The 12426-nt window shown below is 44.1% G+C and overlaps 1 protein-coding gene across 3 annotated transcripts in view; it reads left to right on the top strand.

Moving 5' to 3' along the window:
- LOC109865285 (keratin, type I cytoskeletal 18-A) overlaps positions 1–12426 on the top strand; it is a 29900-nt gene that overhangs the window by 14953 nt on the left and 2521 nt on the right. For all 3 annotated transcript variants that reach the window (XM_031799786.1, XM_031799784.1, XM_031799785.1), the window contains 2 exons: positions 7138–7397; positions 8788–8890. In XM_031799786.1, the coding sequence (XP_031655646.1) occupies positions 7138–7397; positions 8788–8890 (363 nt within the window). The remainder of the gene's footprint in view (positions 1–7137; positions 7398–8787; positions 8891–12426) is intronic.

Below are 12426 nucleotides of genomic sequence, written 5' to 3'. Positions count from 1 at the left end.
CAACAAAAATGTTGCACTAAAAATGAAATAGGATGCCATTTGGTACAGATCCTGGGTCAGATGTAGCAGAGGAGGTTTGGTGAACTACATGGTGACGAGTAACCTTCCCTGAGATTTGACATGTGTAACTGTAACCCCCAGAGCAAAAGGCTTTACTCTAGAATGGAGCAGCTGAGCGATTTCTGGTCAATTACACAGACATAAACTAAGAAAAGTCCCTTTTTCAGGACCCTGTCTTTCAAAGATAATTCGTAAAAATTCAAATAACTTCACAAATCTTCATGCTTGTTCAATGAACCATAAACAGTTCATGAACATGCACCTGTGTCTTTAAGACACTAACAGCTTACAGACAGTAGGAAATTAAGGTCACAGTTATGAAAACTTAGGACACTAAAGAGGCCTTTCTACTGACTCTGAAAAACACAAAAAGAAAGATGCCCAGGGTCCCTGCTCATCTGCGTGAATGTGCCTTAGGCATGCTGCAAGGAGGCATGAGGACTGCAGATGTGGCCAGGGCAATAAATTGCAATGTCCGTACTGTGAGACGCCTAAGACAGCGCAACAGGGAGACAGGACAGACAGCTGATCGTCCTCGCAGTGGCAGACCACGTGTAACAACACCTGCGGGACAGGCACAGGATGGCAACAACAACTGCCCGAGTTACACCAGGAACGCACAATCCCACCCTCAGTGCTCAGACTGTCCGCAATAGGCTGAGAGAGGCTGGACTGAGGGCTTGTAGGCCTGTTGTAAGGCAGGTCCTCAGCAGATATCACCAGCAACAATGTCGCCTATGGGCACAAACCCACTGTCGCTGGACCAGATAGGACTGGCAAAAAGTGCTCTTCACTGATGAGTCACTGATGAGTCGCGGTTGTGTCTCACCAGGGGTGATGGTCGGAGGGTTGTTGAAGGTGGAAGGTTGTTGTCATTGCAGGCAATCTCAAAGCTGTGCGCTACAGGGAAGACATCCTCCTCCCTCATGTGGTACCCTTCCTGCATGCTTATCCTGACATGACCCTCCAGCATGACAATTCCACCAGCCATACTGCTCGTTCTGTGCATGATTTCCTGCAAGACAGGAATGTCAGTGTTCTGCCATGGCCAGCGAAGAGCCCGGATCTCAATCCCATTGAGCACGTCTGGGACCTGTTGGATCGAAGGGTGAGGGTTAGGGCCGTTCCCCCCAGAAATGTCCGGGAACTTGAAGCAGGTGCCTTGGTGGAAGAATGGGGTAACATGTCACAGCAAGAACTGGCAAATCTGGTGCAGTCCATGAGGAGGAGATGCACTGCAGTACTTAATGCAGCTGGTGGCCACACCAGTTACTGACTGTTAGGGACACATTATTCCTTTTCTGTTATTCACATGTCTGTGGAACTTGTTCAGTTTACGTCTCAGTTATGTTCATACAAACATTTACACGTTAAGTTTGCTGAAAATAAACGCAGTTGACAGTGAGAGTTTCTTTTTTTGCTGAGTTTAGATGCACACAGATGAATACGCACCTACTAAGGGTGAAATAGCTGATATGAAGGTATAACGTGATATTGTGAAATTACATTTTAAAACAGTTTCATGCTACAGGGCATATTCACAGCAATGAGTTGGCAGGTCTTTATCCTAAACCGCAAACCTGAACTATAAATAAGAACCGTAAAGCTCCGAGAGGTATAAAATGAATGAAGACGGATGAAATAAACAGGCAGGATAAGCTTTCGTACAACATTAAAATGTCCAAACAGAAATTGTATCACATTGAAGTTCTTAATTAACGAGACGGTGAAGAAAGTTGAAGGTTTTTTGCTCAAGAAACTTTTTGAGGGCACTATACATTTGAAAGAAAAGGGATCGAAAGTGAGGGTTGTGAATCATTAGTCAGTATGAGAAAGATGATCTCAGGATCTGTGAGGACATGAGGATGGGCGGAGACCCTCTTAAGTTGCATGAACTCTCCTTCACTTTGCAAATGAACCAGAATGAAGTTGCCCCAGTTGCTTTTAACAGAACATGAAAAGTATGCTATAAAAACTCCCCAATGAGGGTCCCACGCCCTATAATGACCCATATTTTGTTTCCCATGCACATTCAGACAGTCAAAAACGTATCACCAAACACATCAAATTCATACAGTTGTAGTTGGAAGTTTACATACACTTGTTTACAGACAGATTATTTCACTTATAATTCACTGTATCACAATTCCAGTGGGTCAGAAGTTTACATACAAGTTGACTGTGCATTTAAACAGCTTGGGAAATTCCAGAAAATAATGTCATGGCTTTAGAAGCTTCTGATAGGCTAATTTTTACTGTGGATGTTTTTCAAGGCGTACCTTTATACTCAATGCCTCTTTGCTTGACATCATGGGAAAATCAAAATAAATCAGCCAAGACCACCCCAACCGTGAAGAACAGGGGTGGCAGCATCATGTTGCTTTGCTGCAGGAGGGACTGGTGCACTTCACAAAGTAAAATTATGTGGATATATTGAAACAACATCTCAAGACATCAGTCAGGAAGTTAAAGCTTGGTCGCAAATGGGTCTTCCAAATTGACAAAGACCCCAAGCATACTTCCGAAGTTGTGGCAAAATGGGTTAAGGACAACAAAATCAAGGTATTGGAGTGGCCATCACAAAGCCCTAACCTCAACCCTATAGAAGATTTGTGGGCAGAACAGAAAAAGTGTGTTTGCGAGCAAGGAGGCCTACAAACCTGACTCAGTTACACCAGCTCTGTCAGGAGGAATGGGCCAAAATTCACCCAACTTATTGTGGGAAGCTTGTGGAAGGCGATCAGAAACGTTTGACCCAAGTTAAACGATTTAAAAGCAATGCTACCAAATACTAATTGAGTGTATGTATAACTTCTGACCCACTGGGAATGTGATGAAAGAAATAAAATCTGAAATAAATAATTCTCTCAAATATTATTCTGACATTTCACATTCTTAAAATAAAGTGGTGATCCTAATTGACCTAAGACAGGGAATTTTTACTTGGATTAAATGTCAGGAATTGACTGCGATTACTTACCACGGACTAGCAGAATAATTTTTTTCCTTTCACGACTCTGATGAGCCTGACGCGTAGGATGTACTGATTCCTCGGGAACATGCCCCAATCCCTTTGATCTGCGTGAAGAGGAGGCGGAGAAAGAGGGGCCGAAGAGCGGGCTGCCTTCTGAGAATTCGTAGGTGATCGAATAAACCCCCACTTCCCTCCATTCTGCTAGCAAATGTCTTTGGAGAATAAAATCGACGAGTTACGTGGAAGATTAAACTACCAATGGGACATTAAAAATTGTAACATCTTATGCTTCATGGAGTTATGGCTGAACGACGACAATATCAACATACAGCTGGCTGGTTATACGATGTACCGGCAGGATAGAACAGCGGTGTCTGGTAAGACAAGGGCTGGCGGACTATGTATTTTTGTAAATAACAGCTGGTGCACGATATCTAAGGAAGTCTCGAGCTATTGCTCGCCTGAGGTAGAGTATCTCATGATAAGCTGTAGACCACACTAACTACAGAGAGATCTGTATTCTTCGTAGCTGTTTACATACCACCACTGTCAGAGGCTGGCACTAAGACATCATTGAATGATCTGCATAAGCAAACAAGAAAACGCTCACCCAGAGGCGGCGCTCCTAGTACCCGGGGACTTCAATGCAGGGAAACTTAAATCCATTTTACCAAATTTCTATCAGCATGTTAAATGTGCAACCAGAGGAAAAATAACTCTGGACCACCTGTAACTCCACACACAGAGACGCATACAAAGCTCTCCCTCACCCTCCATTTGGCAAATCTGACCATAATTCTATCCTCCTGATTCCTGCAAAAAATTAAAGCAGGAAGCACCAGTGACAAGATCAATAAAAAAGTGTTCAGATGAAGCAGATGCGAAGCCACAGGACTGTTTTGCAGTACAGACAGGAATATATTCCTCGATTCCTGCAATGGCATTGTGGAGTACAGAACATCAGTCATTGGATTCATCAATAAATGCATCGATGGCGTTGTCCCCACAGTGACCGCACATACATACCCCAACCAGAAGCCATGGATTATAGGCAGGATCCGCACTGAGCTAAAGGCTAGAGCTGCTGCTTTCAAGGAGTCGGACTCTAACCCGGAAGCTTATAAGAAATAGCGCTATGGCCTCCGACGAACCATCAAGCAGGAAAAGCGTCAATTGAGGACTAAGATCCAATCGTACTACACCGGCTCAGACTCTCATCGGATTGCAAACCAGCCGAGAGCTGCCCAGTGACATGAGCCTACCAGATGAGCTAAACTACTTCAATACTCGCTTTGAGGCAAAGAACACTGAAACATGCATGAGAGCACCAGCTATTCCGGGAAGACTGTGTGATCACGCTCTCTGCAGCCAATGTGAGTAAGATCTTTAAACAGGTCAACATTCACAAGGCCGCAGGACCAGATGGATTACCAGGACATGTACTGCGAGCATACGCTGACCAACTGACAAGTGTCTTCACTGACATGTTCAACCTCTCCCTGTCCGAATCTGTAATACCAACATGTTTAAAGCAGACCACCATAGTGCCTGTGCCCAAGAACACTAAGGTAACCTGCCTAACAGATCCACAGATGATGCAATCTCTATTGCACTCCACACTGCCCTTTCCCAACTATTCATTGACTACAGCTCAGCGTTCAACACCATAGTGCCCCCAAAGCTCATCAATAAAGTAAGGACCCTGGGACTAAACACCACCCTCTGCAACTGGATCCTGGACCTCCTGACGGGCCGCCCCAGGTGGTAAAGATAGGTAATAACACATCCGCCACACTGATCCTCAACACAGGGGGCCCTCAGGGGTGCATACTCAGTCCCCTCCTGTATTCTCTGTTCACTCATGACTGCATGGCCAGGCACGACTCCAACACCATCATTAAATTTGCAGATGACACAACAGTGGTAAGCGTGATCACTGACAACGACGAGACAGCCTATAGGGAGGAGGTCAGGGACCTGGATGTGTGGTGCCCAGACAACAACCTCTCCCTCAACGTGATCAAGACAAAAGAGATGATTGTGGACTCCTGGAAAAGGAGAACCGAGCATGCCCCCATTCTCATCGACGGGGCTGCAGTGGAGCAGGTTGAGTGCTTGAAGTTCCTTGGTGTCCACATCACCAACAAACTGACATGGTCCAATTACACCAAGACAGTCATGAAGAGGGAACGACAAAACCTATTCCCCCTAATCCTGGCTGGTTGCATCACTGCCTGGTATGGCAACTGCTCAGCCTCCGACCGCAAGGCACTACAGAGGGTAGCGCGAACGGACCGGTACATCACTGGGGCCAAGCTTCCTGCCATCCAGGACCTCTACCAGGCATTGTCAGAGGAAGGCATTAAACATGGTCAAAGACTCCAGCCCCCCTAGTCATAGACTGTTCTCTCTGCTACCGCACAGCAAGCGGTACCGGAGCACCAAGAGGCTTCTAAACAGCTTCTACCCCCAAGCCATAAGACTCCTGAACATCTAGTCAAATGGCTACCCAGACTATTTGCATTGTCCCCCACCCCTCTCCCCCTCTTTACACCACTGCTACTCTCTGTTGTAATCTATGCATAGTCACTTTAATAACTCTAGCTACATGTACATACTACCTCAACTAACCGGTGCCACTGCACATTGACTCTGTATCGGTATCCCCCTGTATATAGTCTCGTTATTGTTATTTCACTGCTGCTCTTTAATTACTTGATACTTTTATCTCTTATTCTTATCTGTATTTTTTTTAAACCGCATTGTTGGTTAGGGGCTCGTAAGTAAGCATTTCACTGTGAGGTCTACACCTGTTGTATTCGGCGCATGTGAGTAATAAAATTTGATTGGATTTGAAAATGAGCTTAAAGGATGAAGGTCATTTAAAAAAGGATTCCTCATATTTTATCCCCTTTGTTTCTCTGTCCAAACAACTAGATTTACGTGTTGAGTCTTTCTCTTTTGTTGAGGAGTGTGACAGATTTTCTTTCTTTACTGTTGCAGCTGCATAGAGAATCAAAAATAATTGCAGGTTGAGACAGAGATGTTCGGGTGGTGAGTCAATAAATTGCGAAACTGTTGGTTACTGGAAATTCACCAGGAGTGTGCTAATGTACACTGAGTGTACAAAACATTTAGGACACCTGCTCTTTCCATAACATAGTCTGACTAGGTGAATCCAGGTGAAAGCCATGATCTCTTATTGATGGCACTTGTTAAATCCACTTCAATCAATGTTGATGAAGGAGAGGAGACGGCTTAAAGAAGGATTTTTAAGCCTTGAGCAGCGTATGGTAGGTGCCAGACAGACAGACAGACAGACAGACATGCAGAAAGACAGGCAGACATACAGGCAAACAGACAGGCAGACAGACAATACAGGCAGACAGACAGACTCATTTCTCTGTGTTGTGTGTACAGATATAAGACCGTTTTAAACTACCAGATGTTCTGTACCAGACATCCCCACATTCACCTCTTCACCTCTCCCTGAGATCTTTAATGTAGTTTCCTCTTAACATTTATTACGGAAGATTCCATTCAATTTACAGGCCTAAAGTTTATACTCAGTTATCATCACTGGGGCATTCACAGGCTGGTCACACGAATGCATTCAAGCACAGACAGTTTACGGCCATTATGTTTGTACATCGCAGATCTGTCCCTCAATTTAGCACACTCACCCCAGCAGGCCTCATAATTATGTTTTTAGTACCACCTTTTATTGATCTGGGAGGTGCTCCGCAGGATCTAGTTTTATGACCATCCAGGTTGAGTAAGGTGACGCTCGATGATGCATCCTAGATCTTCTCCCAGTCTATTGGATTCAGATCTATGTTCTCAGAAGATCACAATGCACTTGCTCAACTCAAGATGCCAGGCTCTGTATTGTATCAATCTGCTCTGTCATGTCATATCATGATTCGGATGTGCTGACCACACTATAAGATATCCTTCCGCCAGGCAATCTCTTTGAGTGCACGGAAATGGCTAAAGTTATCCCATCAAATATGTAGACAGCATCTGAGACAGCTGCCGAAGGAGTGTCCCCCCTCACAGATTTCATTGAGTCCTACTCACCATGTTTTCTCATCTATTCACAGGTACCCAGGTGGGCGTAATGGACAGGTCATGGGGCTACGGCGCTGGAGGGGCCCCATAAGAGAGCCAGGCCCCATAGGGGAGGAGCCCAAGGAGAATGGAGTGGAGGAGAATGGCCTCAGTGACCCCGCAGTGACCCCTGAGGAGCCACTGTCCGAGCCCCTGCCTGAGAGACCCCAGCAGTGGTCTGTGACAGAGAACGGCCTGAGGAAGAGCCCTGCACTAACGCTGTATAGGCAACAGAGCCTGGTCATCCTTACAGGTGGGTGACGTGGTCAGACACATACACACACAGAATGGTACACACATATTAATGTTAATAGTCATATGCACACCTGTATACACATAATCAGGCAGGAATACCATACACACACACACATTCAGTATGCTAAATACACTATATATAAAAACATTTGTGGATTCGGATATTTCAGCCACACCCGTTGTTGACAGGGATATAAAATGGAGCGTACAGCCATGCAATCTCCATAGACAAACATTGGCAGTAGAAAGGCCTTACTGAAGAGCTCAGTGACTTTCAATGTGGCACCGTCATAGGATGCCACCTTTCCAACAAGTCAGTTTGTCAAATTTCTCGCCTGCTAGGGCTTCCCCGGTCAATTGTAAGTGCTGTTATTGTGAAGTGGAAATGTCTCGGAGCAACAACGGCTCAGCCGCGAAGTGGTAGGCAACACAAGCTCACAGAACAAGACCACCGAGTGCTAAAGCGCATAGCGCGTAAAAATCGTCTGTCCTCGGTTGCAACACTCACTACCAAGTTCCAAACTGCCTCTGGAGGCAACGTCAGCACAAGATCTGTTCGTCGGGAGCTTCATGAAAAGGGTTTCCATGGCTGAGCAGCCGCACACAAGCCTAAGATCACCATGCGCAATGCCAAGCATTGGCTGGAGTGGTGTAAAGCTTGCCGCCATTGAACTCTGTAGCATCAAAAACGCGTTCTCTGGAGTGATGAATCCCGCTTCACCATCTAGCAGTCCTACGGACGAATCTGGGTTTGGCGAACACTATCTGCCCCAAAGTGTAGTGCAAACTGTAAAGTTTGGTGGAGGAGGAGTAATGGTCTGGGGCTGTTTTTCATGGTTTGGGCTAGGCCCCTTTGTTCCAGTGAAGGGAAATCTTAACGCTACAGCATTCAATAACATTCTAGATGATTCTGTGCTTCCAACTTTATGGCAACAGTTTGGGGAAGGCCTTTTCCTGTTCCGGTATGACAATGCCCCCGTGCACAAAGCGAGGGTCATACAGAAATGGTCTGTCGAGATCTGTGTGGAAGAACTTGACTGGACTGCACAGAGCCCTGACCTCAACCCCATCAATCACCTTTGGAATGAATTGGAACACCGACTGTGAGCCGGTCCTAATCGCCCAACATCCGTGCCCGACCTCACCAATGCTCTTGTTGCTGAATGGAAGCAAGTCCCCCTAGCAATGTTACAACACCTAATGGAAAGCCTTCCCAGAAGTGTGTAGGCTGTTATGGCAGCAAAGGGGGGGACCAACTCCATATTAATGTCCATGATTTTGGAATGAGATGTTCGACGAGCAGGTGTCCACATACTTTTGGTCATGCAGTGTATGTGTGTGTCACCAATCAAATTTCTGTTTGATTTGAGTATGTGTTTTATGTGCAGAGCCAGAGAGAGACAACGATCTGAGGATTTCCACAGTGAAGACCCAGGAGATCCTCCAAGGCAACGTGGTGAGGGAGAGTGCAGAGGGCACTGGCACCGTGGAGTAAGTATTTATCAGACCTAGGGCTGTTGCGGTGACCGTATTACCGCCACACTTGTGCTGAGTACACTGTACCAACCAGGATGGGAACGGCCGCATAAATATGTTTGCTGTCAGAGTCATCGTCGCCCTGGTGCTTGAGCCAGTTGTTTTACTAACTGTGTCATCTCGTAAACTTTCCTTGACTTTGAATTAGATACTTATCACAATTAACTGTTCATGAGGCATGTACAATCCTTGTGTGTTTGGGAAGGGTTCTCTGACATACCTTTTACTGGAAAAGTCCCACCCATACAATCATATAGGACCAATCATCAGTTAGAGATACCATATTAGGATTTACCCCAGGTTTACTGTGGCCAGGGTACACTTCACAACACCAGCTTTGTTAAGGAATGTTTGTTTGATTGTTTCCAATACGTGTACTCTACGTTTCTAGTTGTAGTCTAGCATGTCCCTCTAATCACTCTGACATCAATACAAATGTATTTCAAAATCTAATCGAACACTTCATGAGAGCCCATGAGCTCATGTTGCGCAACATTTCTATAGGCTATGCAATTGTGTGAGAAAACAGAGTGATGGCCTCTATTAAAAATAGCATCCCATCAGCTTTCTATAGGCTCGGCCTACTATATATTTTTCTCAACTTTCCTAATATTAAGCACATTGCTTCTCTTTACAACAGTATAGCCTACCTGGCTAGCATATAACAATTACCACAGGAAAATCATCCTCCGTTCGCTATTTAAGTGCATAGATGACATGTAATTTTTCCCCTGCCAGTTTCGGGACAAGTGCATAATAATGGTCCATTCTGAATCAAAACTAATTTCACACATATATTATTTAGTATATGGAAAGACAAGATTAAATCAGGAATAGTCTGATGGGTGACAATATTTGCCTATCACTTGAACTGAATTATATATTATCACTTGTGAATGATGCCTAGCGTGTGGCTAGAAACAAGGCCTTTTTTCCCATCTTTTTCAATTCATAGTCGCACAACTCATGTAGCCTAGCCCGTAGATCTATATCTTAAAGTGGCCAAATAACTTCTTAAAATGAAGCACATTAATCCACTTTACAAGGGGTGTAAGAGTCCAACTGTCATACATAGGCAGCGAATGTGTTTCAAGTTTGGGAAAGATCCTTTTCACCATAAAGATGCACCTCTATAATAAAAGCATTACATGCTTAGTCACATTTGCGGTCACTTTTGATCATGGTGTTTTCCTCCTAATGAAACATTCGTGCTTATAGCCTACTGCCGTGTGCTTATAGCCTACTGCCGTGTGCTTATAGCCTACTGCCGTGTACGCATTGCTGCGCTTATAATGTGAAGAAATAGCCTCATAGTTTATCAACATTTTAAGCTAAATGTTCTCATCTGTTGCATCAGCCTCATTGCATAGTGGTTGCATTAATTTGGAATCTATCACATCCCACAACTGTCTCAGACTATGTTTGGAATATTTATTTATTGCACAGAACAGAATAGGTCAACTTTTGTACAATGGGGGACGGTAGATTGACATAGGCTAGTGCTTTTGCTCGTCGTTAGGCCTCCTCATCTTGTTGGCTGACGAAAAGTAAATGTGGACAGTTCTTCCAATATCTTCAATATGCACCTCGGAATTGGATAAGGACGCGTGCACTTGCGTCCCCGATGTGTCTGTCTACACTTGTAGCCTGTGAGAAAGACCCGATCGTGTGATGGAGAGCCATGTGAGTGAGAAGTGCTTCGGAGCACATAGCACTTAGAGAAAAGGGAATTATAATTATTATATTGAGCCCAAGGGCACAACGGTCACTGGCCCGCAAAAGGCATGGATTTTTAAGAGTGCATTACGGTCACACAAAGGGGATGCCACTGGGAAATTCGAGGCATTATCAAGTGCTTGTCAAATTGTGAATGAAAGACTGATGAAGTGTGTACAGCCTGCGCAAAAAAAAACTAAGCATAGCTCATGCCTTTCATGCAACTTTTTTTCAAATCATCATTAGAGTGGCATCATGCAGCCTTCCAATGTATTAACAATCGAAACATATAGCCCAATGTTTGAAGAACTAAAGGTACATTAAAAACTAAATTAAGAATATAGGAGTACCTATTTCTTTGTTAACTGCTCAACACAGAATAGCTGCATGTGCGCACTCCCTCGAATCTTTTGGAGAAAATATCATTTCTGTTTTATTCAGCTTTATTCTATTGTATTCTTCATACTATAAAATAATGCAAAATAATGCCACGGAATTCTAAGCAAATCTTGTCTGCTAAATGAACTAGTGTAGCTCACAGTCATATGGCATAGCCAGATCAGGGCCCAACATAAGGTCAATTTACGTATGCTATTCTGTTCTTATGAAATAGACAAAAAAATAAAAATTCATATCATGTTTCTTTATACCTGTCTAAAATAAAGAATGGATTTATTGTTAAGGTGTAGGCTATAATACATGGATTTATTAGAATTTTACAAATTGAGATGTGCTGAAGGTCTGCATCAGTGGCTTGCAGCCTATGTGTAGAAGCCAGCAGATGCTAAATGTGTTTAGGTTCAATAATGGTCAGTTACCGTGAGACCGGCAGTTATTTGGTTGACAATCACCAGATGACGAAATTTCATGATCGCCACATCCCTAATCAGACCTATTAATCATGATTGCTGACCCAGTGTCACCGCCTGATTCAGTAAGTGTGAAAAGTAATCGTTCCTGAGTGTCAACTACAATGAAGGGAGCAGGGATGCTTTACATATGTTATTCAAGAGACCATTATGGGATATCTTTTCAAACTGTCAAATGAGGTATTCTAAATATAATTCAGGACGCATTTTTGTTCCCACTTTCGGTAGCAGCTGAACGTATCTTTCACACGAACCACCTTTCCGTGTGTATTGTCTTTGTTAGACTAAAGAGGACACCAATAGACACTTTCATTTTCCCTCCCTTAGCAACATCTAGTCCGAGAGACAAGATGTGCAGAAACGCACAGGGAAGTACCTCTGCATGCCTAAGCCAGGAGTGATTAACAGCAGTTTATTCAGTTGCGAAATGTGGCATAAATTTGGCATGAGCTCTCGGTCTGGGGGTTGTTGGGAATTTTTCTCATTGAGAGACATTCCTTAATGAGCTCCATTAGATGTGGAGACACCGGCGTTTCCCAAGAGGGAGTGGCGTCTGTCATTCCTAAATTATTTGTGCACACATCAGGTGTTAAAACCACACTCTGTACCAACCAGGATGGGAACGGCCGCATAAATATGTTTGCTGTCAGAATCATCGTGTGCTTAAAGCCTGTTGTTTTACTAACTGTGTCATCTCGTAAACATTCCTTGACTTTGAATTAGATACTTATCACAATTAACTGTTCAGAAGGCACGTACAATCAGTGTGTATTTGGGAAGGGTTCTCTGACATACCTTTTACTGGAAAAGTCCCACCCATACAATCATATAGGACCAATCATCAGTTAGAGATACCATATTAGGATTTACCCCAGGTTTACTGTGGCCAGGGTACACTTCACAACA

This window comes from Oncorhynchus kisutch, linkage group LG20, assembly GCF_002021735.2.
Source record: "Oncorhynchus kisutch isolate 150728-3 linkage group LG20, Okis_V2, whole genome shotgun sequence".
Lineage (NCBI taxonomy): Eukaryota > Metazoa > Chordata > Actinopteri > Salmoniformes > Salmonidae > Oncorhynchus > Oncorhynchus kisutch.
The sequence above is the reverse complement of the archived record's forward strand: the minus strand, read 5'-3'. Positions and strand labels throughout refer to the sequence as shown.